Source organism: Quercus lobata, chromosome 5, assembly GCF_001633185.2.
Source record: "Quercus lobata isolate SW786 chromosome 5, ValleyOak3.0 Primary Assembly, whole genome shotgun sequence".
NCBI lineage: Eukaryota > Viridiplantae > Streptophyta > Magnoliopsida > Fagales > Fagaceae > Quercus > Quercus lobata.
Genome location: NC_044908.1, coordinates 68770321 through 68798309, shown reverse-complemented (window position 1 = coordinate 68798309; position 27989 = coordinate 68770321). Strand labels below are relative to the sequence as shown.

At 32.4% G+C, this 27989-nt stretch overlaps 3 protein-coding genes across 3 annotated transcripts; 1 reads left to right on the top strand and 2 right to left on the bottom strand.

Moving 5' to 3' along the window:
* Position 1: 1 nt before the first annotated feature.
* On the bottom strand, positions 2 to 4591 carry LOC115991007. The gene is made up of 5 exons (XM_031114765.1): positions 4007 to 4591; positions 2590 to 2808; positions 876 to 974; positions 490 to 594; positions 2 to 395 (listed from the first exon to the last, which is right to left on the bottom strand). The coding sequence occupies exons 1-5, from the start codon at positions 4589 to 4591 to the stop codon at positions 183 to 185; spliced, it is 1221 nt and encodes a 406-aa protein (XP_030970625.1). The 3' UTR covers positions 2 to 182.
* An 8942-nt stretch (positions 4592 to 13533) lies between these two features.
* On the top strand, positions 13534 to 14921 carry LOC115992826 (bifunctional endo-1,4-beta-xylanase XylA-like). The gene has a single exon (XM_031117065.1). The coding sequence runs from the start codon at positions 13547 to 13549 to the stop codon at positions 14864 to 14866; it is 1320 nt and encodes a 439-aa protein (XP_030972925.1). The 5' UTR covers positions 13534 to 13546; the 3' UTR covers positions 14867 to 14921.
* Positions 14922 to 16170: 1249 nt separating this feature from the next.
* Positions 16171 to 17657, bottom strand: LOC115992176 (serine acetyltransferase 1, chloroplastic-like). Its single transcript, XM_031116261.1, has one exon. The coding sequence runs from the start codon at positions 17569 to 17571 to the stop codon at positions 16624 to 16626; it is 948 nt and encodes a 315-aa protein (XP_030972121.1). The 5' UTR covers positions 17572 to 17657; the 3' UTR covers positions 16171 to 16623.
* Positions 17658 to 27989: the final 10332 nt, after the last annotated feature.

Here is a 27989-nt window from a genome sequence, read left to right as displayed (position 1 = left end):
AGAAGGGGAGGGGGGCGCAATGTACTGCTCAAATAGATTAACATCATTTAGGCTTAATTTTCTAACAATATATGAAATGATGTATTTAATACCGACCAAAATTACAGTCAATACACTGATACAGGTAGGAAAAGAACTAGAGATGAGATCAATGCTTAACAAAAAAGGGGGATTGACATTATCTAGAAAAGTTTATGGTGCATTTGCTTTCCATATGTGCATTTGGTTTCATCTGATCTACGAGCTGCTCTGGCCATTGTGCTCCCTGTATTGGCATTTTGGCAACAATCAGAACTTTTGGACATCTTCCTCACTCGTGAGTTAAATCCGATCTCCATATTGTTTTCAAATAGGAATTCATCATCTGGAGAATCATAGCCCGTTGCCTCAAATTCCTGCAAAATAATGACAATAAATTTGAGTCTCATAAAGGTGCTCTTAGATTATATTGACAGTATAAAGAAATGGAATCTAGTATTGCGAGCTTACTTTGGATTTTGACTTGGCGCAATAGGGCGTTAAGCAGGGATTTACATCCTTGAGGAACATGTCATCTGGACTACCAGGAGTTGTTGGATCACCAGAGCTAAAGTCCTAAATAAATTTTGGACAGTGTTATTGAAATTATTAAAATTCAAAGGTCACAATGCTAAGACATGGACTAGATAAGATAGTTCAATCCAAGTAACAGTTAGTTTCTCAAGTTTTGGAGGAAATAGAAAAGACAATCATGCCTTTTTTTTGTTTTTGCTATGAGTAGGCCTACTGTAAATCAAACACTAGAACTTATATCATGAACAACTATCCAGCATTAACAATAACAAAATTAAACATAGCCATAGCTTGAAATTTGCATTCTATTATAGTATTCATACCAAAGAATTAGAGGCCTGTTCAAGATCATATATTGGTGTCCTTGGAGAACTGCCATGATGTTGGAAACATGCTCTTGCTGAATGTTTATCTGCTTTCACCTGCTCAAGAATTGTTGTTAGTCTCTATAAATATATAAAAAAAGCAAAAATTAAAAATGCTAATTTTTCTAATAAAAGCAAATGTTTAGAGCAACATACAGCAATATTATCTTCATTTTAAATTTGCAAAATATCTCATAACAAAAGCCTATACTCATGTTGGGTCCAAATCCAATATTCAAACCTTAAAGTTAGAGAATAATTTCCTCAATCATAATATTAATGGTTAATCTTGTTCAGGGCCACCATTTGAAATAATCATCTGACTCTTGGTTGTACTTCTTGGTTGTAATTGATATGAGAATCATGTTCAATATACTCCTGCACACATACTAGCAAACTGAAGAAGCATCTATTCTAGAATTTATTGCATGCACAACTTTCTAAGAAGTTTTATATCAATGAAATTGGCACAAATTTTAGTTGTCAAGACAATAAATGAACCATTGGAGCTGCAAATGGGAACAAGCCACATTATTTATCAGTCGAATTCCCTTTGACATTGGAATGAAAACAACAAGTAGACCTTCTGGTTCTAGAAGGTTGTTAGGAGCCAAAATAGGGCAGGTTCAGCAATCAAGAGTTGAACTGCCAATCGGGAGATAGAATCGTCCCATCGGCAGTTCAGTTCCTACTTGGAGTGCAGATTGACCCAGATGTTCCATTTGTTTCCAAATTTCAAGGGTCATACACATATGGAAGTTTCTATTGGACAACCATGAGCTCAATTGAACATATTATTCAAGCTTGGATTGATTCTTGAAGTTAGTTCAAGAGTTGGTTATAAGGAGATAGAATTAGTTAGGGCTAGTGCATATGTAATACATTAATCAGATGTGTATACTATTTATAGCACGTACTCAATTAGTGAGCCAATGAGAATAGGGCATGAGTTGTATAAATAGAGAGCAATGTAACCTTCAATGATGAATGGAGGAATAATCAAATTGTTGCTTAGTTTCTCACTCTCTCTCTTGGGGGTTTTCTTTGAGGTAGAGTCTCTCTTGAAGAAGTCTCATCATTGGAAGTGGTGACTCTCTTGAAATAACCACAAGTCCACCATCATTTTCATGCAATCCATCACTAATAACTAATATCAAAACCCTAGAAGTGTTCCCATCCAAAACCTAGATACTTTCCACTTCAAGAACCCACTAAACACATCAATTACCCTAATTCCATAGCTGCACCCAAAAACCCAAGGCCCTTAAACATAAAATCCTAGCATCCAAATCTCAAGAATCCACTTGAGACAACTTATTAACCCTAACTCTAACCTAGTTCTTTACAAAGGCACAAGATTGGAGATTTCTTTATAGTGGAAGAATCCAGCAGTGACAGCGTAATTAGATCAGCACAAGCAATTGGCAACTTAATAGTTAGAATTAACAGTTTAATCTTGATTAAATATTGGTAGTTAAGCTGAATAGTCATTTTACAACATGGATATGTAATGATTTATTCCTTATGTCATGAAATCATGTAAATCATATATGCAAAAACTCTAAATTTTTATTGTTTGCTCTGGTTTCTGCAGCCCAATAGTTTGTGAAACACCAAACCAACTAGTTTGGCAGTGAATGAGTATCCATGTAGGTGTTGTCATTTATCATACCTCAGCAAGATCTTCTGCAAGGTATTGTAGTTGACCTGTGAGAGAAGTGACCTGCCTTTGGAGAGGTGGGATGAGCTGTTTCGCTTGTTTCAACTCTGAATTTTGCTTCTCTAGAAGTCCTTGAAGTTGAGAGTTCAGAACATCTGGGAATAGTATCGCACTCTTCAATGCCTTAATTTCTTCCCGTTGCTTCAAACACAAATCCTTTAACTTCTTAACCTGCAAATCTCATACAAACAACAAACTGTCAAATTACAAATGCCCTCTTCCCTTCATGTCCACAAAATGCATACATTTCAATACATTGTGGATTAGCCCCTTTGCACTTGATCAAATATGATCTGGCAATTAATAGTGAAATGTAAAGAATATGCATTGATTGAGGAACTGTTTCATGGGTCTGGAAATTATGGCATCTAAAATCAAAGTTCACTCCACTAAATTGTTGTTTTAGAACTACTATTAGTAAAAGGTTGCACCTAGCATACAAATCTACAACACTTTCACAGTTTCACTTTTCGTAGGGTTTAGAAGAGATAATGGTAAACAAATTCACCCTATATTATTTTTTGAAGAGACTGATTCTCATACTCAAGCTTATGACCTATCACTTTTTATGGAAGGTAATTGCCATTGGCTCATCGTACCAAGTGTTCTATTATGGTTAAATGATTTTGGGACAATCAGTAATTTATCATGTTATTAGAGCAAGAGATCCCAGGTTTGATCCTTGTCTCCACTCTACCTCCCATTTAAAATGTTAAAATTACCACACATCAAGTTCCATTATTAAGAGAGTTTAGACCCAAGCTTAATGAGGATTGTTAGAATTATGATTAAGTGATTAAATTCACCATTCTCTAAGTCTCCACTCTACCTCCCATTTAAAATTTTAAAATTTCCATGCATTGGGCTCTACTTATTAAGATAGAATTTAAGGCTACACATGAGGAGGAGAGTTAGAATTATAGTTAAGTGATTAAATTCATCATTTCCTAATAGTTTTGGGACAATCGGTAATTTATCACCAAGGCTTGACCTCTTCTACTACTACTTGGTTGAACAATAAACACTTGAAGCAAAAATTGAAAACTTGAAATAAATCAGAAAGCACTTTTTTTGTTAACCAAAAATAAATTACCCACAGTCGTACTTAAGTCCTTTTCTTTCCCTGTTTATTCTTAGTAACCGGTCATGAATTAGACAAAGAGGAATGCTACATACAAAAAAGTTCTTTAATTTTTAGCTATTGACATGTTGAATTTCATATGAGCCCATAATAGCAATTGTAAAAATTAGAGAAAATGTTCAAACCAAATTCCCCACTTGCTTTCTTTTCTTTTCCCTCCCTTTCTTTCAATCCAAACAGAGCATTTCCCAAAAAAGAAACCAAAAAAAAAAAAAAAAAAAGACCCACTGAGTCACTGACCTCTGTGCTCTTCTCCTCAAGCATGAACTTAAGCTGAGAAATCTCCATCTCTTGCTCCTTATTCATACCCAGAAGCTCTCTCTCACTCCTCAACACCATCGCCAAAGTCCTCGTGTTCTCCTTCACTTCAGTCAAAGCCTTCACCTCCTTCTTTTTCTTACTCTCAAAGGCTTTCGTTTCATTCCCAGCCCCAAACAGCTTCTTATGCAAGCCTTTGAAGCTCGTGCCTTTCCTCGCCGACTTCTTCAAGTCCTCTGCAATCACATCCGACGGAATCACCATCTTCACCGCCTTCGACGAAGAAGACGATGGCTTCTTCTCCATGAACTTCTTCACCATTGTGGCTAAGTTGGGATTTGAAGGCTTGGATTTGGTGTGGGAGGACAGATCGGAAGGCCTGGAGGACTTGACAACGAGTGCTTTTGAAGAAGAAGATGAAGATGAAGAGTTCAGCATGAGCTGCTTGTTTAGTTGTTCTGTGGATGAAGATGGGTCGGAAAAGTGCGAGGAAGTTGAGGAGCGTGTGTCGTACGAGCTGTACCGTGAGTGGGGCTTCAGCTTCAGAGAGGCCATTATTCGGAGATTATATTCAAAACTCCGAACACACTTTCTAAATTTTGAGAGAGAGTGATTTTTTTTTGAGAGGGTGAAGAGGATGAAGAAAGTTTGCTGTTTGATTATGAATGAATGTGAATATTTTAAGGATGTTTTTTTTAAGATTTGGAGAAACGGGGGGACACGTGGTAGGCTATGGGTTCGCTTGTCGCTGTACTTTGGAGCGCTGTCTGAATTCAATTCAAATTTTCGCGTGTACCGCGCGGCTTTTGTTTTTTTGTCTTGGCTCGGTAGTTTCATCAAATTACCAAAAAAAAAATATATATATATATATATATATAGATTTTAAAAAAATAGACATAATTTTTTTTTTCCTTATCTTCTTCTATTATAATTTCTAATCCTTTATCTAATACTTTTATTACTATTGATGGTGAATTGAAAATTGAACCAACTTCAATTCGTCCATGGGAATCGTCTAGGTCAAGAAGACAAGGATAATCATCCCTAGTAGGACGGTCGTCCATGGGCACGAGAGTCGTCCGTAAGGAAAGCACCTGGACGACCCCCGACACTTGGGAAAGTTCCAGAAAGGTTTATCTACAAAAGCTAGTGAATCGAACCACGTGTTATTATTTTGAAGCATGAGCAAGATCCTGGTTCATCGTTATAACTTCCTACTAAGTACTTAACTAATAATGACAGTTATAGAAGATAAGATTGAATATTCTAACTCCTATAGCGGTTGTAGAAGTTAACCCTGAACCTTTTGACTTCCTCAAATATAGGGGAAGTTACAAGACAAGTAACTACTTTAAAAGCACACTATATAAGCACTCATTCACATCAAATGGAGGTAAGTTTTCACGACTCCAAAAAAGTTGGAACTATAGAATTTAAGAGAGAAACTAACTTAAGTATCGGAGGGTTCTTGGCCAGTCCGCCCCGGTTACCTTTGATTGCATGTTTTTCTTTTCAGGCCTTCCAAGCAATTACTAGTCCATTGAAACCTGGAGCATTCAGCCTACTGATTTCTTTACATTATCAATTATAATTTATATGTTGATAAAAAAATCTTAACTTGATGACAATCCAAAATCATCATCTAATCCTTTTTTTTTTAAATTATATTACTACACATTAAAAAAAAACCAACAACAACATAGTATATGATTTTGTTCTAAAGGTCTATTTTAAAATTCCATGCAACTGCTTTCAGTGTTTTAATAAAATTCTAAATTCTTTGTATTTCCTCTTCACACACTGTGACTCTTTTTTTTTTTTTTGGGGATTTCCTCTTCACATGCTACTTATTTTTAAATTTTAGATTTCAGCTTCACACCTCACTAAATTAGACTAACATTAGACTTTTTTATTATATCAACTTCTTCAATGTGAAGTGTGTGTGTGTGTATAGGGTTGGGTTCAAGTTACACTTGGTGTAACTCTAACCAGTGTTACACCACCTAATAACTTATTATTGAATTCATATTTTGGAAATCGTACCGTTGGATTATATGTTCTATATGTTTTTAACATACATGCCAATTTTCATGCTAATTGGATGTCATTTACTATTTCATCCATAAACACATTTTTTATGTATTATTTTAAACTACAAACACTTGAATTTAAAAAATTGATTGATGACATCACTATTGATATTCGATTATTTTGAAATTTTGCAAGCATGGAGAATATACGAGATAATGTAATCCAACGATGGATTTGTCAAAATTGGCATCCTATTAAAAAATAATGAGTGGTGTAATATTATTTAGAATTACACCAAGTGTAACTCCAACCCAACCCATATATATATATATATATCAAATAATTCACAATGAATACCTATATACGATTTTTTTTTCTCTATTCTTCTCTTCTTCTTTTTCCATCAAATTGAATAGGTTTTGTGTTTTGTTTTTTTTTTTTTTTTTTTTTTTTTTTTTTTTTTTTGTCTTTTGTTTAACCTAATTTCCTTAAGTTTTATGCAATTTATATGGTTATGGTTTGAGAATCAATCATTAAATATGCTTAGACATGATTTCTTTTATTATTTTGTTTTTTATGATATGGGTTCCAATGGTGATATATTGCTTTCATTCCCTCAATTTTGATTTAAAGAACAATCTTCTTTTTATCTTATTCTTAAGCAAGTCTTGATATGAATTTGATGATAAATTTTTCATAACAATTTTTTTTCCCTGATTAAAATAGCTTTGGCTAGCTAGCTTTCAATTAAAGTTATACACTTTGACTTATAAAAGAACACAATCTGTCCATTTAGTCTTTCTTTCTTTCTTTCTTTCTTTTTTCTTTGTTTTTAATCAATCAAATATGGTTAGATGTGATTTTTATCAATCATTATATTTTCTATTATTTTGTATGTCACATATGTCACTGTTTCCAATGGTGATATACTCTTTCCATCCCCTTAATTTTGATTTCAAGGGCAATCTTCTTTTTAGTTTAGTATTAAGTGTGTCTTGATATTAATTTGATGAAAAATTGTTGAAAATAATTTTATTTTTTATATATTACTTTATCAAAATAGATAGACGAAATCAAAAATATAACCTCTTGGATGAAATCGACACCAAAAAAGATGATTGGAATATTAAAGTAAGGGTCACAAGAATGTGGGAAGTACTTAATATTAAAACAAATAATGAACTTATTAGTGTTGATTTGGTGCTACTTGATGAGAAGGTAAGTTTTGAAGTAAAATAATGAAATTACTTTTAGGCCTTCAAATACAATTGAATTTTATTTTGTTGATTAAGTTTATTCTCAATTTTTCAGGATAACCTTATTCATGAAAGTATTAGAAAATCATATCTTGATCATTTTAGAGATATACAAGAAGGCAAAATTTATTGAATTAAATCTTTTAGAGTTGTCGAAAACAAGGATGCTTACAGGATTGTGAATCACAAGTACATCAAATGGAACCAATCTTTTAGAGTTGTCAAAAACAAGAATGCTTGCAGGATTGTGAAGTTGTTAGAAACATATGATCAACTTATTGCAAAATAGAAATTTGAATTGGTTCCATTTGATGAGTTGAAGTGTCTTGCTAACAAAAACACAACTCTAATAGGTAATTTTGGTTATACATTTATACTCAATATATATTACTATCTTCATAACTCATGATTTTTTATCAAGCACTTTATCGTTTGTTGATGTAATAGGAGAAATCGTAAGAACTTCTCACATGGAAAAGATAGAGGTGCGTGAGAAAAAATTGAACAAAAGGCTAATCGAACTTCAAGATAACATGTCAGTTAGATATTGATGAATATATTACTTAGATTCATACATTTTGTCAAGAGGTAAATTTTTAATTGTCTAACAAAAATTTGTATGCAAGAGGGAAAAAATTAGAAGCACATCTTGGGATAAATTTGCAGAGGCAATTAATGAAAATATATGTTTTGATAATTTTGTGCGTCCAATTATAATTATCACATCAACTATTGTTAAGACATATATGAGTAAGCAATTATTTCTTTTGATTTACATGATATGTATTTAAACATCATAATTTAAACTAATTATGTATGAATCATGGTAGGGAAATTATCATTGTCTTCTACAAACTCTTCAAAGTTGCATGTGAATTTAGATATTCCACTAGTCATAGAATCAAGAAAAAGGTTAGTACAATTTTAAATTTCTTTATTTATGTTAGTTCAATTTATACTTTCTTAAATTATTATTTTATGAACTAAAAAATTCCACCTATAGACAATTTTAATATGTTGAATTTCAATATAATCTTGAAGAAACCGAATCAACTATCACGTTCAGTCCTTGACTCTAATGAGATTTCTAAGATGAAAAGAACACTATCGGAAATTTTAACCTTTATAGAGAGTTACAAAGAACAAGTTAGGGCCAAAAATTATATTTTGTTGATATTGGGATTTATGTTAGAATGGTAACATTTACCACATGCTTTTTTATAGGACAACATTTTATTGCACGACCTCTATTAAAAAGATCAATGCTGAGACTGGGTGATAGTATGTCTCCTGTGATGAGTGTCCTAAAAAATTGAAAAAACTTGAATCAAAACTATGGTGTGACACGTGTAGGAAAGCATGTGAATTTCCAAAAATTAGGTAAGTGATTTTATATATTTACTAATGGTTAATTTTGAATATATATATATATATATATATGGTAATTGATGTAGGTGGAAAATAATATTTCAGATGCGGGCATGACACGTAAGTTGGCGATATAACAGTACATGCAAATTTTGTAGTGTTTGACAATGAAGCAAAGAAGCTAATTAAAGTCTAATGGAACAAAGCTAATTGTGACACATTTAGGAACTTGGATAATAGAAACAAAAATTATTACAGGTCCAAAAATCGGAACAAAGGTTCTTATTCCTCGAATAGTTGTATCTCCTACGGAATCAAAGTGGTCATTCATCCTAAAAATAATACAATTTCCTTTAAAGATCTGTTATGCTATGACAATCAACAAAAGTCAAGAACAAACTCTAAATAATGCCGGCCTCTACTTGCTAAGTCTAGTGTTCAACCATGGCCAATTGTACGTTGCTTTGTCATGAGTAACAAGCCCTGAAGGACTAAAGATTTTAATAAAGAATAATGACAAACAAGAACAAGGATACACTAAAAATATAGTGTACAAAGAGCTATTCAACAGTCTCTCAAAAGTAAAAACAACTTTTAACATTTTTTTTCTCATTAATATTATTGCTAACAAAATTGCAAATTAGTTACAAAACTCAGAATTTATATTGGAGATCCACTAGATGCAAAATTCTCCTTAGAGCACAATTGGTATGTTACAAATTAGTAACTTTGTATTTAGGTGTTATCATTTTATATTTGATAGTTATTATACCAATACAATTTATTCCTTTTTTTATTATAATAATTATTTATTTGGTTATTATTTATCAGATAAAATATATATTCTATAAGTTTATGATAAAACCATACAACGCACGGGGTTTTAACTAGTTATTAGTATTATTGGAGAAATTATTGATAGATCATTTGCTTTGAATCTTGCAAAAATTTGTTTCTTTTAGCAAAAAAATTATAATTTTCTTTTCAAAACAACATTTTAAAACATTCATATCGAATTAGATATTTTACTCTACATTTCATTAATTTTTTGTATTTCTCTCTCTCTCTCTCTCTCTCTCTCTCTCTCTCTCTCTCTCTCTCCTTATTTATATGAGTAAATAAGTATTAAAAATAGATTTGCATTTGAATAGTAAATGTGTATATTTACATGGTTTCTATAACAACAATCTAAATTTACCCCTTATGCTATTATACGTTTACTAATATGAGTGCTCTAACTATTTAGAGGGCACAAAGTTTTTGTGTTGTGAATTGTTGAGTACAATGGTGTTTAATGAGTTTATGCATATCATATAAGTAAACGAGACAAGTTTGGGGAGTAGTAAATATTTGATCTTGACTCAACAATAAAAGTAAAATGCTTCTTATGGGTGTCAAAAACACAAACTAAGGAAAAAGATTCTCTAATTCTTGATCAACACAACTATTTTCTAACAAAATGGATGAAATTCCGCAATGGGGAGATTAGACAGATAATTGAAGGTCAAGAAAACAGAAAAAAAACACTTTGATTGATGAAAATCAGTTTCCCGAGGTACAAACGGAGGTTCTAAGTGAAAATACAAGTTCTTTCGCTTACTTTTTTATCTTTCTTGTTCTTCCTAAATTTTTCTAGATCCCTTTTCATGTTGACTCTTTCCTCCTTTATCCTCTCCTTTCCAGCTGTTCCTCACTTAGATGGATTTATGGAGATATTTGTCCCATCAGACTCTTCCTTTACCATTTCTTGATCATAAAGGCAGACTTTTGGGATATTCTTACTGTTGAGGTCAATCATTCAGCATTTAATGGGGTTAAATTAGGTAGGAAGAGCTCATTAATGTGGAGGTGACTGTTTCATTGGGCTCTGCATCTTCTCCTTCGCGTTCCTCAGGGAAGATAGTCAAAGCTGTATCCTCAGTAAGTTAGCTAATCACTTCTCAATTGGGCCGCCTTATCTCAGGACAAACAAGTCTCTCAAATTACCTCGGTAACAAGTTCATGTGGTCTCTCTTCTTCTAGGCTTTGGCTTTCCTGTGTGCATATGGGTTGGTCCTTTGTCACAAAAGTGAATATTCAAAATCTCCTTCTTGGTCCAAAGTCCACGGGGTGACCATGCCCCACCCCCCACACTTCTTTTATAAAAAAAAAAGCATAAACTCATCTTGAGCTTGAATCATCCCTACAACAAAATAATGTTCGAATTTAAGATAGTTAGAAAGTTTAAAAACTTGAAGCCAACTTGGCTCGACCTAATTATTAAGTCAAATCAAGCTCAAGCTTGAACTTGGACTAAATATCAAACTCTTAGACCTGAGATTTCTTAAAGATATCAAGTCCAATTCTAATCATGGCTCAAGGACAATCCTTAATGTGCAGATAAAGAATACTAGTTATGAAGTTATAATATACAAGTCTACTAACCATGGTTAATGTATGGTTAGTTTAGGGTTTAGTCTCCTATAAATACCCCCATATTAGGTTCATTGTAAGTTTATAACTTAGTATAGTGAAGATGTAATTGTCAAAAATTTTCCTTTGTGAATATAGGTCGTTAGGTTGAACCACGTAATCCATGAATTTTATCTTCTCTCTTTATACTCTTTCTTTATTCTTCTATATGTTCTAAGTTCTAAAAAGATCCAACATAAACACATTATAAAATGCTTAAATCCTGAAAAAATCAAGTAACAAAAATACCAGAGATTTGGATTATATGATTTGCTATATAGTACTTGCTATTAGTTAGGTTCCTCTCTTAAGATTCAATAATATATTATAAGTCTGTTTAAAAAACTCTATATATTACTTTCATGTTTGTGTGTTCTAATAAGTATTATTGTTTCCTCAAAAAAAAAATAGGGATGTTTATCCCACATCGGTTGTGTGTTAGAGTTTTACTACTACAAAGGTTAGACAATTTTGTAGTGGTACTCAGTCATATAATGTATTATAAGTTTGTTTAAAAAAATCTATATATTACTTTAACTCTATAGATTACTTTCGTGTTTGTATGTTCTAATAAATATTACTTCTTCTCGAAAAAAAAAAAAAATGGCAAGGACTAAAAAAAATAAGTATACACAATGACTAAATCTTAACAGGTTATTTTTTTTAGAATATTTTTTTTGGAGAAACTAAAAGGTTTCTGCAACGCACAAACTCTCCCTCTCCCTCTCCCTCTCCCGGGTTTAAAGGACTGGGTTGCGTTTATATCGTTTCAGTGTGTTATCACTCCCCACTCACCAGCCATAAGATTACAATATATATAAAAAAAACCACACACTTCACCATAGTTATCTCCTTTACTTCCATTCTTTTATTTTACTAATTCCATATTATGTCAAATAACACCTTGAATATCTTTCTTTTACTTTCTACTTCTCTGTGTTTCTCTTTCTCTTGCTTTCTTGAGTGAAAATAAGAGAATCAGAGAAGCTTGAGCAGAGTTTTTATGTCCCCCAATCTTTTGGGTTTCGGTGTATGTGGATGCAATGGGTAATTGGAGAAATCATCCATTACGTAGATTTTACCATAAAAAACTGCCTCCAAGGCTTCCCCAGAGAGAATACGACTTTGAAAATTTTTCCCCAGGTTCTGTTTTTATTTTTTAATAAATTTTTATTAAAAAAATTTGAATATTTTTGGTTCTTCGTTGAATTGGGTGCTTTTATACTTTTGTAGAATTATTGGCATTGTTGTTTTTCTTGATGGGTATTATATGAAATCTCTGTTACTGTACTATGTTTTCTAAAGCTGATTTCTTGGAATTTTTTTATTATTATTTTTAATTGCTGTCTGTTTGATAACTGAGAAAATTCTTGGAAAGTAAAGAAATTGAATTAGTAAATTTTATATCTTTGGGGAGGCCAGGGATGGTAGATTTACTGTAACATTGGATTTGAGTGATCCAAGCAGTAAACAAAGGAGAGAGAGAGAGAGCGCCATAAAGTCGAATCTTATCTCAAATTTACATATTTACATGCTTTAATTCACACTCAGTGGGTTTTGAACCCATGACCTCACCATCCATTTGAGTTAATGCTCATTGGCAACCTGATATTGTTTTCTTTGATAAGCAAAGATCAATTTATTGATAGGATCATTGGAGAAGATTACTCTAATACACTGGAAGCATACTAGAGAAACTCCTAAAAAATTGCAATATGGATTTTAAAAGATCAACAAATTCTACAAAAGAGGGGGACTCTGTGCTGGCGAATATTTTAATCCAATCATACATCAATCTCAGGAATAAAGACTTGAGTGAAATCATTGAAAGGTTTACTATTAAAATGTTTTATTTTTAATATATAAAGGAAATTTATGATCTTGAAAACATCTGTGACCTAGGAAATGAATACAGGTCTGCTTGTGTTAGTTTGGAAGCTAACTCATTTACATTTATGCATTGTATTTCAAAACGAATAAGGTTTTTCGTGTTGGAATGGTTTAGAGATTATTGTTTTATTGGTTTAAAAAGTCCTTACCCTAAACTATGACCCATATCAGCAAAGAGTTTCAAACTTGAGTTTTATAACCAAAGCCTCTTACATCCTGCCTTGTATCTCAGTCTAGTACATTATTGATGTTAGAAATTTTGATGGGAATTCTTGAAATACTTATACATAGAAAGGAATTCTCTGAAAGTTTCTACCATATGTTATGTGATTCTCATAATATTCTGCTTGTTTTGAATGTGGTACACTGGCTTCAATGCTATATGTCTTTTCCTGAGAGTAAATTTCTTTTACTGGTGAGGAAATTTGTAATTCATGGGTGTCTTTTTCTCCTTTTGTCATGTATGTTCTCTGTTTCGTTTTGTTTAGATGGAGAGTTCTTATCAGCACAAATCATGGATCTGAGTGGGCTCATTAAATTGATTTTTTTTTTTTTCCCTTTTCTATCTCTTATAGGAGGGAAAGATGGTGTGCCTTTATGGGAAAAGAAATTTTGCACTTCAGTTGGAAGAATACCATGGGGGAAGATAGTAGATAATAAGAAGTATATACACTTTCAAGATAATGTGCTCAGTTGGGATGATTCCGCTGGTAAAGTGGCATTTCAAAATGCGAAGAAACGTTTTTGGGCAGAGATCAATGGCCTTCTCTGTGATATCTCTCTGCCTGATCCAGATATTTATATTGATGAAATAGATTGGAATACTAACATTGATCCTGAACTGATTAAGGAATTGGATGAAGAGTTGCATAATATGCAACAACAAAATAATAACAATCCTCGTGAATTTTCCAATGTGGTGGATCTTGGAGCTCTGAAAAAAGAAGTAAGGGAGTGGAACCCATGGGAATCTTGGGGAAATGGTGGGGATAAGGCATGGGATGATTTTGGGAATAAAGGTAGGAGATGGAACCAGCAGGAGCCAAAGAATTTGAATAATGGTCACAATACTTGGGAAAGCCAAATTGAACAGAATAATGGTGCCTTAAAAGATAGAGGGTGGGGAGATTGTGAGGAAAATAGATGGGGTAGGAATGAGTGGGATAATGGTGACAACCCTTGGCCAGTGAAGAATAAAGGATGGGGTGATTTTGAGAATAAAGATTGGTGCTGGAGCCAGAGGGAGCCAAAGAATTTGAATAATGATGGCAATACTTTGGAAAGCAGATTTAGACAGAATAAAGGAGCTTTTAAAGATAGAGGATGGAGAGATTGTGGGGGAAATGGATGGGGTAGGAATCAGGGGGATAATGGTGACAATCCTTTGCCAGTGAAAAATAAAGGATGGGGTGAATTTGAGAATAACGATTGGGGCTGGAACCAAAAGGGGCCAAAAAATTTAAATAGTGGCGACAATCCTTGGGAAAGCAGATTTAGACAGAATAATGGAACTTTAGAAGATAGAGGATGGAGAGATTGTGCGGGAAATGGATTTAGTAGGAAACAGTGGGGCAAAAATAATAATGAGTTAAAGCATCGGGAATTTACAAGAACTGATAGGGGAACATGGAATGAGGGTAGCTGGACAAGGGGAGGTGGTGAAGCTAGGGGAACCTGGAATGAGGGTAGCAGGAAGAGGAGAAGTGTTGGAGGTAAGGGAACCTGGAATGAGGGTGGCCGTAAAAGGGGAGAATCTCATCTGTATACAATGGATACCAAAAGCTCTAGGCCAAGACAATGGTTATCAAACAGGTCGTTTTTGGAGGAGAGGTGAGAATGGGCCTTCTTGTTTTTGCTAGTAGATTTTTCATTTCGAATTTTTTGGTAATGCTTATAATTTTTAATTTTTAATTTTTGGCTTTATTTTTATTAATATTCATTCATTCAGATATCAAGAGAAGGTAAATAAATTTCTATGAACTCTTGAAACTTAGGTTACAATTTTACAAAATTGAAGCGTAATAAAATTACTCTTTAAAGGAATAATTCATGTGTTATTTCATTTTGCTAGTAAAGTTTCATTTGAATATTAGAAAACTGTGTCCATGGAATTGGGACAAGCTGATCTTGTGGATGTCATCAAGCTATGATATGATTGATATCCTGTGTTGTTTGGTTCATTATATAGCAAGGGCTAGTGATGTTCTTCTGGAATGCGATCTATTGAACACCCGAAGGGATAAAATATAACACAATCCCAGAGTTGTACAATAGTGAGGGGATTTTGTATCTGTATTTTCATCGGAAGAGAAATTTATGCAGTTATTTTGGACCTCTTTCTGTAAGGTCTTTTACACGATCGGTGTAACTTGTGTTTCTTTTACTTCCCTGTATGAGAGTTTTATTGAATTGTCACATTTATTCATGGTGAGAGCTTTTTATATCATTATATATATGTGTATAGAAATTGAGGCTTTTTGGCTGTTGCACCATGTTTTTCAAATTGTATTAGGTGATTGGAAGCTACCCCATCTATTTTTTTCAGTTCAGGCAGTGGTGAGAGTTGTGTTGGTTCTGTATGAGACTTGAGGAGTATGATTCAATATTCATTATCATTAATGCACTTAATGAATGTTATCAGTAGTGTTTATGACCAGCCTTCATTGACAAGATCACATAATTGTAGTGCATAACTTGTTGTTTTCCCAGCCATCTAGTTGTTTGAATTTTTAAACTCAACCCATCCTGCGACATAGGAACTGATCGAGCAGGGCAAATGTACCGTGCGTTATATATAGTATATACCTTGACAACTAAACCAAAGAGAAAAGGAAAGTGATCAGGGCAGCTGGGCAGAGTAATATTGGAGCTCTATCACAAAGATGCTCTTGAAAATCACTCCCAAAGACGAATCTTGAGAAAATAATATATAGTATATACCATTAAATTAGAAGGATAATCTTTGATATGGGATCGGGTTGTCATAATCATTGCATTAATAATATATACAAAGAAGAATATGAAAGAGAAATTTCCTAGGAAACTATTGATAAATTGTCACTTAGATTAAAAGGATAATTGATGAGAAGTTAGAAATTTTGATCATTGAATTAATAATTAACTAGGGAATTGAATGAGAACAGTCCTGTAGGTATTGGAGTGGTCAATGGCACAAGGAACCACATTAATAACTTTGATAGTGGATACCTGAGTCATACCCTGAATACTTTGAAATCTATCATTATATCTTTGAGTCGAATCAGTCAAATGAAGGACTATAAGAAGTGGCTAACGCAAGTCATTATTCTATACAAAACTTATATTTTATTTTCATGTTTTCTCGTCTACTTTTTGGTAAGTTGACATTGTCACAATGATTTAAGATGAAAGAGGCTTCATCTACATTATCAACTCAATCCCTAAATACAAACCACCACATGTTAAAACAGAGTGCACGAAGATATTTTACATTACAAAGAAAGTTAAAGAGGCTCTCAACAATAATCTATCAAAAACTCAGATCCTCCCAAAATATGAGGAATCTTAACATCTTATTGTTGGAGATCAACTGATGATCCTCCAACAATTGTCTCATATGACAAGTTTCTCTTTCCCTTCAACCAATCTAGCTGGGTTTCCAACAGCTGTAGTCTTAGGAGGCACCTCCTTTAGAACCACTGACCCTGCACCAATTTTAGCCCCTTCTCCAATTCTTATACTACCCAAAACCTTAGTTCCTGCACCTATTAAAACCCCATCACCTATCTTAGGATGCCTATCCCCAGAAACTTTTCCTGTACCACCTAGTGTCACATTATGTAGAATTGTAACGTTGTCACCTATGACTGCCGTCTCTCCAATCACAATTCCGGTGGCATGATCAAGTAATATTCCCCGTCCGATTTTCGCTCCAGGATGGATGTCTACTGCAAAAACCTCGGATATTCTACTCTGGATTAGAAGTGCTGTGACAGCCCTACCTTGTGACCACAATTTATGTGCCACCCTATGAGCTTGGCATGCAAGGAAACCTTTGAAATTCAACAAGCAATGAACATAACTGATGCAAGCTGGGTCTCGTTCTCTTACAGCTTTGAGATCATCTCTGATGGCTCTCCTGACCTCATGATCTTCATGAAAAACGCTTAAGAAAACTTCCACGAGTGCATCACTAGCAATATGTGCATTGCTTAACTTCATGGCTAGGTGACTCGCTAATGCACTCTCTAGTGAAAAATGCGACAATATTGATGAGTAGTAGTACTTGAACAAGATAGGTTCTTGTTCTAAATCATGTAAAGCTTCCTCTTGGATTTTCAAAAACAACCCATCTTCATCCTCATCATGCAGAGTGGTTTTTGATGAATTTGAGACTTTCTTCCCACCCCAGTTGCTGGTTTTACCAGAAACCAGATTTGACAAATTGAGTCTGCAAAGTTGGGTCCTGCAACGAGTACTAGTTTGGCACTTGCTGGAGTCCAAAGTAAATGGATCAGTACTAGAAGTTTCACTTCTTGAATTAGCAATACAAGCAGCCATTGTTTTGGGGAGCTAGCTCTTGGTGGCTTTCTTGAATATGTAGGCTAGAATTTTGATGAAACGAGCAGAAAAAGGAGGATTGGTTATGAAGAAAAAGGAGGATTGGTTATGAAGAGAGCAATGAGAGTGCTCGTGGTGGAATTGGGAGACAAGAGTTGGGCTATATATTAGTTGAGGAGGCCAACTATAATATGCCCAGTACCAGAAATTTCTTGGCAGTAACACATGGTTTATTGAATGGAAAAGGTTAATGATTCAGCAACAAAAAAACAAAGAAAAGAAAAGAACGTTAAAGGTTCATGAACAAATTACAAGCGCCACAATAGCTGACGTTTGTGATGACGAACTCTTTTCATAATTGTAGTCTCCCATTTATTTTGGTCAAATGTTCAATAATCATGATGACGAGACATACTTGGAGAACAAAAAAGGATATAAAAGAATATGCTAACTTATTTTATTTTAATGGAAAATGATAACAACTACTGAGTAATGCTTGTTAAGGTGTAAAAAAAGACAAAAAAAAAAAAAAAAAACTTGAAAAAAAGAAAAACACCTGACAATACTTATAAAGTTGAAAAAAGAAGATAAACTCGTAAAAAAGACATAAAAAATAAATTGTCAAAAAAGTAGTTGTTAATAGGCATCTTGTGGTGTATGTTAACACAATCCTATTTTAATTAAACTAGTTGAATATATTACCTTTTTAACCCTTCTTATTCTGTGATCATTGTCAACTTAGACATGAGTTTATCAAAATATTGGATATATTGTCAAATTTTTTTTTTTTTTTTTTTTGGGTTCACCTATCAAAATATATCAAATCTAAGTTTAATCAATAAAATTGTGTTTAGGTTAGTCTAGTTCAAAAGCTACTCAAATATGCTTATGAGTTAATGGTCTTTTGCTTAGATCCTTTATACTTATAATGAATTTTTTACTAAAATTTATTTAAGTAAAAAGTAGAAATCCTAAACTTTAAAATAAACACAATTTTGACCTTTTTTGGTTTTGAAAAGAGTAACATCTAGTCATTTGAAAGTGGCACGACTCTGTTAATGGAGATCAAGACACTACTTCGAAGGATCTCGTTCAAGTACCAATTGGGCCGGTTACAAGGGCACGAGCAAAGAAGTTCAAGGATGTACTCAACGGACTCATCCAAGAGTTATGGGCTCAAGCAAACTCGTGGAGGCCCATTGAGCATGATCCACGTGGGCAACAAAAAATCGTCACCTTGATTCAAGTTCTAGAAGGGTCCGGTCAAGGCTAAGAATTGGCATGAAATATTTTTGGTCTATGTAAAAAACGTTATTCTAGATTTAGGTGATTTATTTCCTTGTTTTTAGGTGTATTTAATGCCTTTTAGGTCAAACTTTATTCATAATATGGTTAGGTATCAATTAGGAGTTATTTTAGAATATATTTTCTTGTCTGTCAAGTTTTAAGGGGCCCTTAAATAGTCATCTAAGTCTGTAAACGTTTTTAAGACATTATTGATAAAACTTGTGAAGTTTATTCTCTTTGGTTCTTTAAAGAACTACTCGAACTTATCGGGAATTCCCGTGACGTTCATTTCGACTTATCAAACGGAGTTTCCACCACCGTTTGTGGCGTCTTCCTTATACCGAGGTTCTTATTTGTCATAAACAACGGGTCGAGGTCTCCCATTTGAATCTGTCCATAGAACGATCTTGGGTTCCCTTTCGTTGTTGGGTCTCGTTATTCTTGACGGGGTTCACATCATCTGTTGTCTCTAAGAGTTCGCTCGACCCTTACTAAACCAAAATTGTGATAGTTTTTTCCTTAATTATTTTCTGATCAATCCCAAACCTAAACCTACCTATAAGATAATTCCCTATTCGAAAATGCAAAAAAAAAAAAATATATATATATATATATTGCATAACTAAAAAGTCATTTTATTTATCTTACACAATTACTTTAACAACACACCATACATCTCAATCTTTATTTTACACTTCATCACATTAAAATAATAGCAAATGTAAAGGAGGAGGGAGAATGTCAAAGGAGAGAGAGAGAGAGAGAGAGAGAGAGAGAGAAGAAGTTATTACATTTGCAAGATGCTACAGTGTTATGCAAATATACATAACATTGTAGCATGTTGTAATCATAAATGCAAAATGCAATTTAGGATGAAAGTTGTTTTTTATGCATTTTTGTGAATATTATCATCTATTTTGCATTGTTTTGGGTTTTGCATGACCTAATAGGAATGCTCTTAGAGCATTAGCATCAGTATCAATGCACTTTTAGTCAAATTTATCCTAAAAACTCCACTTTTATTACTTGAGTTAATCTACTATTCATATACCACCACATTGGCCACAATGTTCTATATCCATCTCATTTAGATATTATTTTTCATCTTTCCAAAAATCAAACCAAACAACTAGCCCTTAAAAAAAAAAAAAAAAAAAAAAAAAAAAAACCAAAATAACCATTGTAGCAACCACCATAACAACTACCAAACCCAAAAATTTATCAAGTATTAGCCCATAAATCTCTGATTTTCCACCACACGATCCAACTCAAATCACAACTTTGATCAATGAGAGAGATGAATAAAAAGAAGAAGTTATAACATTTGCAAGATGCTATGGTGTTATGCAAATATACATAACATTGTAGCATGTTGTAAATTAGAAATGCAAAATGCAATTCAGGATGAAAGTTGTTTTTTGTGCATTTTTGTGAATTTCATTAAAAAAAAAAAAAAAATCACAACTCTGATCAACTAAATTACAACCTAGATCAAAGTAACTCGAGTTTTACCACCTCCACAAGCCGAATCAAAGCTCTACCACTGGACCATCGGCACCCTAAATAACTTAACAACTGCCAATCTACGTGGATCAATTCTTGAGAGAGAGAGAGAGAGAGAGAGAGAGAGAGAATGAATATTTTTTTTTTAAACAATAATGATGAACAATACCCTTAATAGAGGTACTATTCATATGTTACTACTATGTAATGGATTGTGGAGCATTTGAGCTTGATGTGGGGTGGTTTTTGGTTGATTTGCTAAATATAGCATATGGTGAGCCAAATGAGTGAGACGTGAACATGGACTACTATATTACTTCAAAAAAGAAAAGAAAACATTAACTCACCATAAATTATGAAGTTATCAATCCCAATAAAGGTATAGGCACCATTTTTATAGCAATTTCACAATAAAACCTAAGTGGCAAGCTATGAATGGTAAGTAAACAAATGATGTCAATAGTGAGTTCGTATGAAAACCAATAACAGCTTGTCACCTAAGCTTTATTGTCAAAATGTTATGCCCATAGCACTACATTTTCAAATCCTATCAAAAACAATGAATACATAGTACTAAAAGACGGGTTTTGGACTAGATAAGAAAGTGGTAGGAATACAAAAAAAGAGACTAAGGTTTGAAATTGATTTCTTTTTAGTTTTTTTTATTTTAGTTTTTCTTTGTTGAGAGAGAGAGAGAGAGAGAGAGAGATTTTTTAGTTTGAGATTACAAGTACATTTTAAAACTCGAATACAAATTATATGTACCACTTTTTGTATTCCACCAATTACAATTAGCTATGTGTTTGACTTTTTTTTTTCTTATTAAACTTTGATTATTTTATAAGGAAAGTCAATCAAATACATGACAACTTGTGATTGGTGGTACATAAAGTAGAATACATAAAGTGGTATAGAGGATTTGCATTCCTAAAACTTCAACGTAAAACAATGGAAGCATCTGTCTATAGCCCATCTAACGAAGATTATATTAAATTTTTTTTTTAAAAAGAAAATTTCTTGGACAATATTTGAGGCCTTGACTCCTACACATTAAAAGATACCCATTAAAGCCGAGTATATGTATGAGCTCTTTTTATATTATTTTATTCTCATCTACTCTGTTAAAAAAAATTTATTTTATGGTGGAGTCAGCACATAATCAAAATAGAGTTCTTATCAGAAGTAGTAGTTTTGTCTTCCTTTTTTCCAATGAATAAACTATTTACACAAGAGGAAAGGCGGTGTGCTTCTTGGCCACGTAGAGTATTTCCTTTTCCAATACTTTTATTGTTTTTGACTTTTTGGTTTTTATTTAATTTGAATTATTTGAAAAATATCGAGCCAGCCAATTAAATAGGGTTGAAAAAATATTAAAATAAAAAGGACCGCGTGAAGCGTGATAGGCATTATTGTAATTTGCCTTTTTTTTTTTTAAGATTTAAATTTTATTGTTTAAATAATTATATAATTGATGATTTTTTTTCATTGCTTAAAGTTTAGACCAATTAAAATTTAAAACTTATTGTTTTATGGGTTCATGTACTTTTTTCTTTTTCTTATACTTCTATTTTGAATAGTCATATATTTTTTGAATTGTTTCAATAACTTATTCTTTAATTATATATATTTTTTGGCATTTTGGAAGTTTTAACATCTAAATTTGTGTTAGTTTTTGTAATATTTAAACATGTTTAGTTGATTTCAATGACTATACCATGCATTATTCTTTTGAAGGTAATCACTTTTTCTTTTATATTTCTCTATTGTGTAATCATATACATTTGGTTTTGTTTAAAAAATTTATAGGAAGTAAATCTTATGATTTTTTAATATTTTTTAGTCTTTCAAAAGTTTTAACATTTGAATTATTCTTTTGATGGTAACACATATTTCTCTTATATTTCTTTGTTGTATAGTCACACGTGCGCGCGCACACACATACACACATATAGGAGTTTTGTTTTCCTTTTTTTCATGAATAAACTATGTACACAAGAGGAAAGGTGGTGTGCTTCTTGGCCACGTAGAGTATTTCCTTTTTGCAATATTTTTATTGTTTTTGACTTTTTGGTTTTTATTTAATTTGAATTATTTGAAAAATATTGAGCCAGCCAATTAAATAGGGATGAAAAAATTAAAATAAAAAGGACCCCGTGAAGCATGATAGGTATTATTATAATTTTTTTTTCTTTTAAGATTTCAATATTATTGTTTAAATAATTATAGAATTGATGATTGTTTTTCCATCATTTAAAGTTTAGATATGTTAAAATTTAAAACTTATTGTTTTATGGGTTCATGTACTTTTTTCTTTTTCTTATATTTCTCTTTTGAATAGTCATATTTTTTTGAATTGTTTCAATAACTTATTCTTTAATTATATATATTTTTTGGTATTTTGGAAGTTTTAACATCTGAATTTGTGTTAGTTTTTGCAAATTTAAACATGTTTAGCTAATTTCAATGACTATATCATGTATTATTCTTTTGAAAGTAATCATTTTTTCTTTTATATTTCTCTATTGTGTAATCTTATATATTTGGTTTTGTTTCAAAAATTTATAGGAAGTAAATCTTATGATTCTTTAATATTTTTTAATCTTTCAAAAATTTTAACATTTGAATTATTCTTTTGATTGTAACAAATCTTTCTCTTGTATTTCTCTGTTGTGTAGTCACACGCACGTTCGCGCACGCACACACATATATATAGGAGTTTTGTCTTTCTCTTTTCCAATGAATAAACTATGTACACAAGAGGAAAGACAGTGTGCTTCTTGGCCACGTAGAGTATTTTCTTTGCCAATACTTTTATTGTTTTTGACTTTTCGGTTTTTATTTAATTTGAATTATTTGAAAAATATTGAGTTGGCCAATTAAATAGGTTTGAAAAAAAATTTAAAATTTTGTGAAGCGTGATAGGTATTATTGTAATTTGCTTCTTTTTTTTTTTCCTTTTAAGATTACAATTTTATTGTTTAAATAATTATAGAATTGATGATTTTTTTTTCATCATTTAAAGTTTAGACCCGTTAAAATTTAAAACTTATTGTTTTATGGGTTCATGTACTTTTTTTCTTTTTCTTATATTTCTATTTTGAATAGTCATATATTTTTTGATTTGTTTCAATAATTTATTCTTTAATTATATATATTTTTTGGCATTTTGGAAGTTTTAACATCTGAATTTGTGTTAGTTTTTGCAATACTTAAACATGTTTAGCTGATTTCAATGACTATACCATGCATTATTCTTTGGAAGGTAATCACTTTTTCTTTTATATTTCTTTATTATGTAATCATATACATTTGGTTTTGTTTAAAAAATTTATAGGAAGTAAATCTTATGATTCTTTAATATTTTTTAGTCTTTCAAAAGTTTTAACATTTGAATTATTCTTTTGATGGTAATACATCTTTCTCTTATATTTCTTTATTGTGTAGCCACACACACACACACATATATAGATTATCTTTAATTTGAAGGTTTTGAATCTTTTGATTCCTTTCAATAGTTATAGCCATAAATTATTCTTTTGAATGTAACTTATCTTTATCTTATATTTCTCTATTGTTTAGTAATATATATTTTGTTTTGTTTCAATAATTTCTAAGCAGTTTATCATTTGATTCTTTAACTTTTTTGGTCTTTCATCAGAAGTTTTAATATCTGAAATTTTGTATAAGCCATTGCACGTTCAAGCAATGGCTTCTTCATCAAATTTTAACACAAATTGAAGTCATACAAGAGCAAATCATGCAATGATGTAGTTTCTTAATCAATTTAAAATTATATAAAATTATTTTAGTCTACTTCACAAATAGGTAGATTCCCGTGACTAGTTACGGTAATAACAATGACATTGAGAAATACCATCGGTTCTATCATAATCGCCGCCCCCCCCCCCCCCCACAAAAAAAAGAAGCCTAAAAAGAGAAAATCTAATGGTATATAGATCATTTATAATTACAAAAAGCAAAATTATGATGAAAAATCAATACCTGTGCATATAAAATTCCGGTAGGGGTGACCCTCTATTTGATTTTATAAGGAAGTGCTTTTGCTTCTTGTGTCCAAACTCCAAAAGCGTTTTTCAGTCTCCAAACCCAATACCAAACAGGGCTAAAGGTTTAGCTCAAGAGTTTTATTTATTTTTTTATAATAAAATACCAAAACCATCCCTATAATTTGGGTTAATACCAGTTACTATCAAAATTTTTACAATAATTTTTTTTTTAAATCAATTTAATCTCTAAGCACAAATTTCACTTAACATAATTTGAAAATTCTCTTGCTCCTTTTGCTTTCATGTCCATATTTGGTTGCTATTTATCTAACAGGTTACCCAAATACTCACTTATAAGTATAATTGCCATAGTACAATCATTTCGGGGGACCTATGTGGTCAAGGCAAGTTGTCGGAAGGAAATAGATGCTTAAAAGAGTATCGAACTTTCAAATGCCATTAAAGTGTTGTTTGTACTTAGGGACAAAACTGGAAATTTCTGAAAATTGGGTAAAACCCGGTATAATCTGAAACCTTAGGATGAATTTTGTATTTCACCCTTCTTTTTTTTAATAAGTTGGGCCCTAACTTTAGCTTGAGACTTGATACCCTTTCCATGGACTAATCAATTTACGTTAGTAATTGACTAAACTACACTTTTGTCTCTTCATATTTGATTCTATTTTTCATATTATCCTAGCCGTTCATTTATGTTGGTAATATGATCATTAAGTGCCAAATGAGCGATTAGTAATCTAATTGTTAGTTTGACCCTTAATGCTCATATTACTAATAGAGAAGGATGGTAAAGCTAAATATGAAAACATAATCAAACATAAGTATGTCCAAGCCAACTAATGACCCAACCAAACTTGATCAACTTGCCGCTTGAACTGACTTTCTGGTGGTCGGCAACAAGTCTTCACCCTTGGAATCTAACACTGGTGGGTCAGTTGATGGGTTTGCTCCTCCAAAACTCGAGCCACTTAACCCAACCATTAAAACCAATTATTTTGACGAGTTTTAAGTTTTTTCTAGTGATAGATTAGTGGAAATCCACCATATCCGACGAGATTTCCTCAGAATCTGGCAAGATCTCACCAGATTCGATGAGGTCTTTACCAGATTTAAGCAAATTTTTCAGTTTCTTCATTGTTGGTTTTGACCAAACTGATCGACACCTGATGTGTGATCTAACTAGTCCGATTTGACTATCTTACTAGTCGATGACAGGTTTAACATTTCTCTATCAAATTTGGTTGGGTTAATTGCAAGTTGGGTACAAGCCCAACCCAGATCAATCCGTGGACACCCGTAATCAAACATAAAGAAATAAAATGAAAATTTCAAACATAAAAGACCAAATGAAAATAATTTCAAGCTTTAGGGGTAAAAACTATACACTTTATTTTTAATAAATTCAATAATTACAACAAGAGTGTTGAGGTGCTAGTTGAATTATAGAAACTTTCAATTAGATAGCCCCGTAGCCATTATCAAATTTCTATGCACGTATTGCTTTTGATGCCTTCGGCCATATGATGAATTGGGCCCAAACTGTTGATATCATGGCCATGTTATGGGTTATGTTGGGTTGAAAACCAAATAAGTCCGAAGGTTTAAATATCTTGGGCTACATGCCTACAAGTTGGTCCAATCTGAGCGAGGCGTGATCATTCTAACATGGCCATGATTATGGGCAAAAATGGCCCATTAGCATTAATTTTTGAAATATTTAGCAACAGAGCACTGTTTCGGAAATAATTAGGGAAATACCACTTTTTCCGAAAACGCCGCTATAGGGCCCGAAAACGTCGCTATAGGGCCCGAAAACGTCACTATAGGGCTTAAAAAACGCCACTATAGGGCCCTTGAACCTGTTATGGGGACTTATAAAAAAAATTTTGCAGGAAAACGCCGCTATAGGGCCCAAAAACGTCACTATAGGGCTTAAAAACGCCACTATAGGGCCCCTTGAAACTGTTATGGGACTTACAAAAAAATTTTGCAGGAAAACGCCGCTATAGGGCCCAAAAACGTCACTATAGGGCTTAAAAACGCCACTATAGGGCCCCTTGAACCTGTTATGGGACTTATAAAAATTTTTTTCAGGAAAACGCCGCTATAGGCCCGAAAAAGTGGTAGATTGCTATATAGTTCGGAAACAGTGTTTCTGAGCAAATTATTTCCAAAATTGATGGTAATGGGCCATTTTTGCCCATGATTATGTGTTATGTTTGATTTACACTAAACTCTCGGGTTCAATAGTTTTTTTCCTTGCATCAATGAAGGACCGAAAAAAAATATAAAGAAGGAAAAGAAATTCTTTTGTCCTAAGATTGTTTAAAAAGTTTTCTTTTAAAAATAAGATGAAATCCAACAAACATTTTCTCAAGCTCTTCTCCCATATTATGTGAACCACTCTCTCATACTCTGATCCCCAAATGCATGGGTCCCAAGTCTCCAAGTCTCTCTAGTATCCACCTATAGGGCTCTGAAATACTACATACAAGCTTATTACAAAAATTAATGTCAATCATGGGAGGCCCATCTTTAATTCATATTGTATCTCCATTACAGTTAGCCATCACGTCGAATAGTGTTGATGTCCTCAGTATTGCTCGAGAAATGGTGCATCGGCTTCACACTGAAAAAACTAGAACTAGATTATCAACTCAAAAATTAAAAAAAAATAAAAAAAAAACCTAGTTCTATGATCTTAGAATTGACTTAAAAAAAGCTTATGATAGACTTGAATGAAGATTCATTCAAGAAATACTGCTGATATTTTTTAACTTTCCTAACCACCTTAAAATTAAAGTTAATTATGAGTTCCATAACTTCGCCTAAGATCTCAATTCACTTTAATGGTGGGCAATTACTTTAATTTGCACCTTCTTGAGGTATCAAACAGGGTGATTCACTCTCTCCATACATTTTCATCTTGTAAGAATAATATTGACGAAATAAATTTTATAATGTATAATTAATAGTAATATCATTTTCCTCACTTTTTCTTCAAATTATTAGCATAAGTTTTAGTTGCACATTCCATTCTTCAAGCTTATTATAGTGATATGGTTATGTTAATAATAATATTATTTTTGGGTGAGTATAGCAAGTAAAGGTTGGTTCTAATTAATTCATTTAGTAAAATCTATTGTTATTGAATAAAATATTTAGAGTTCAATGTCCGTCTACATAAAAAGTCAATTAGTATCTTAATTTGATAATAGAGAACAATTATCGTGAAGTGAACACTCTAAGCTTAAATATTATCATATCTATAAAAAAAAATTTGTTATTACATAAGGAATTCAACATTTATTTACTCTTATGTCGGTGATCAAAACTCTATCATGTAATCCCATTTATAAATTATAATGATACTTTAGCTCAAGTGCCCAATTCACTTCCAACCTTAATTACCCAAAACAAAGAGGCTATCATTTCCCATTCATTACAATTAAATAAAAAACCTATCAATTATGATAGAGTTACACAACCAATTTGACAACATTTTTCATATCTCAGCAAAAATTTTATTGATTCTTATTTGAACCCACAATAAATATCTACCTTTAACAATCTTTTAACATCAGCAAAGGTCCATCTTTTTGT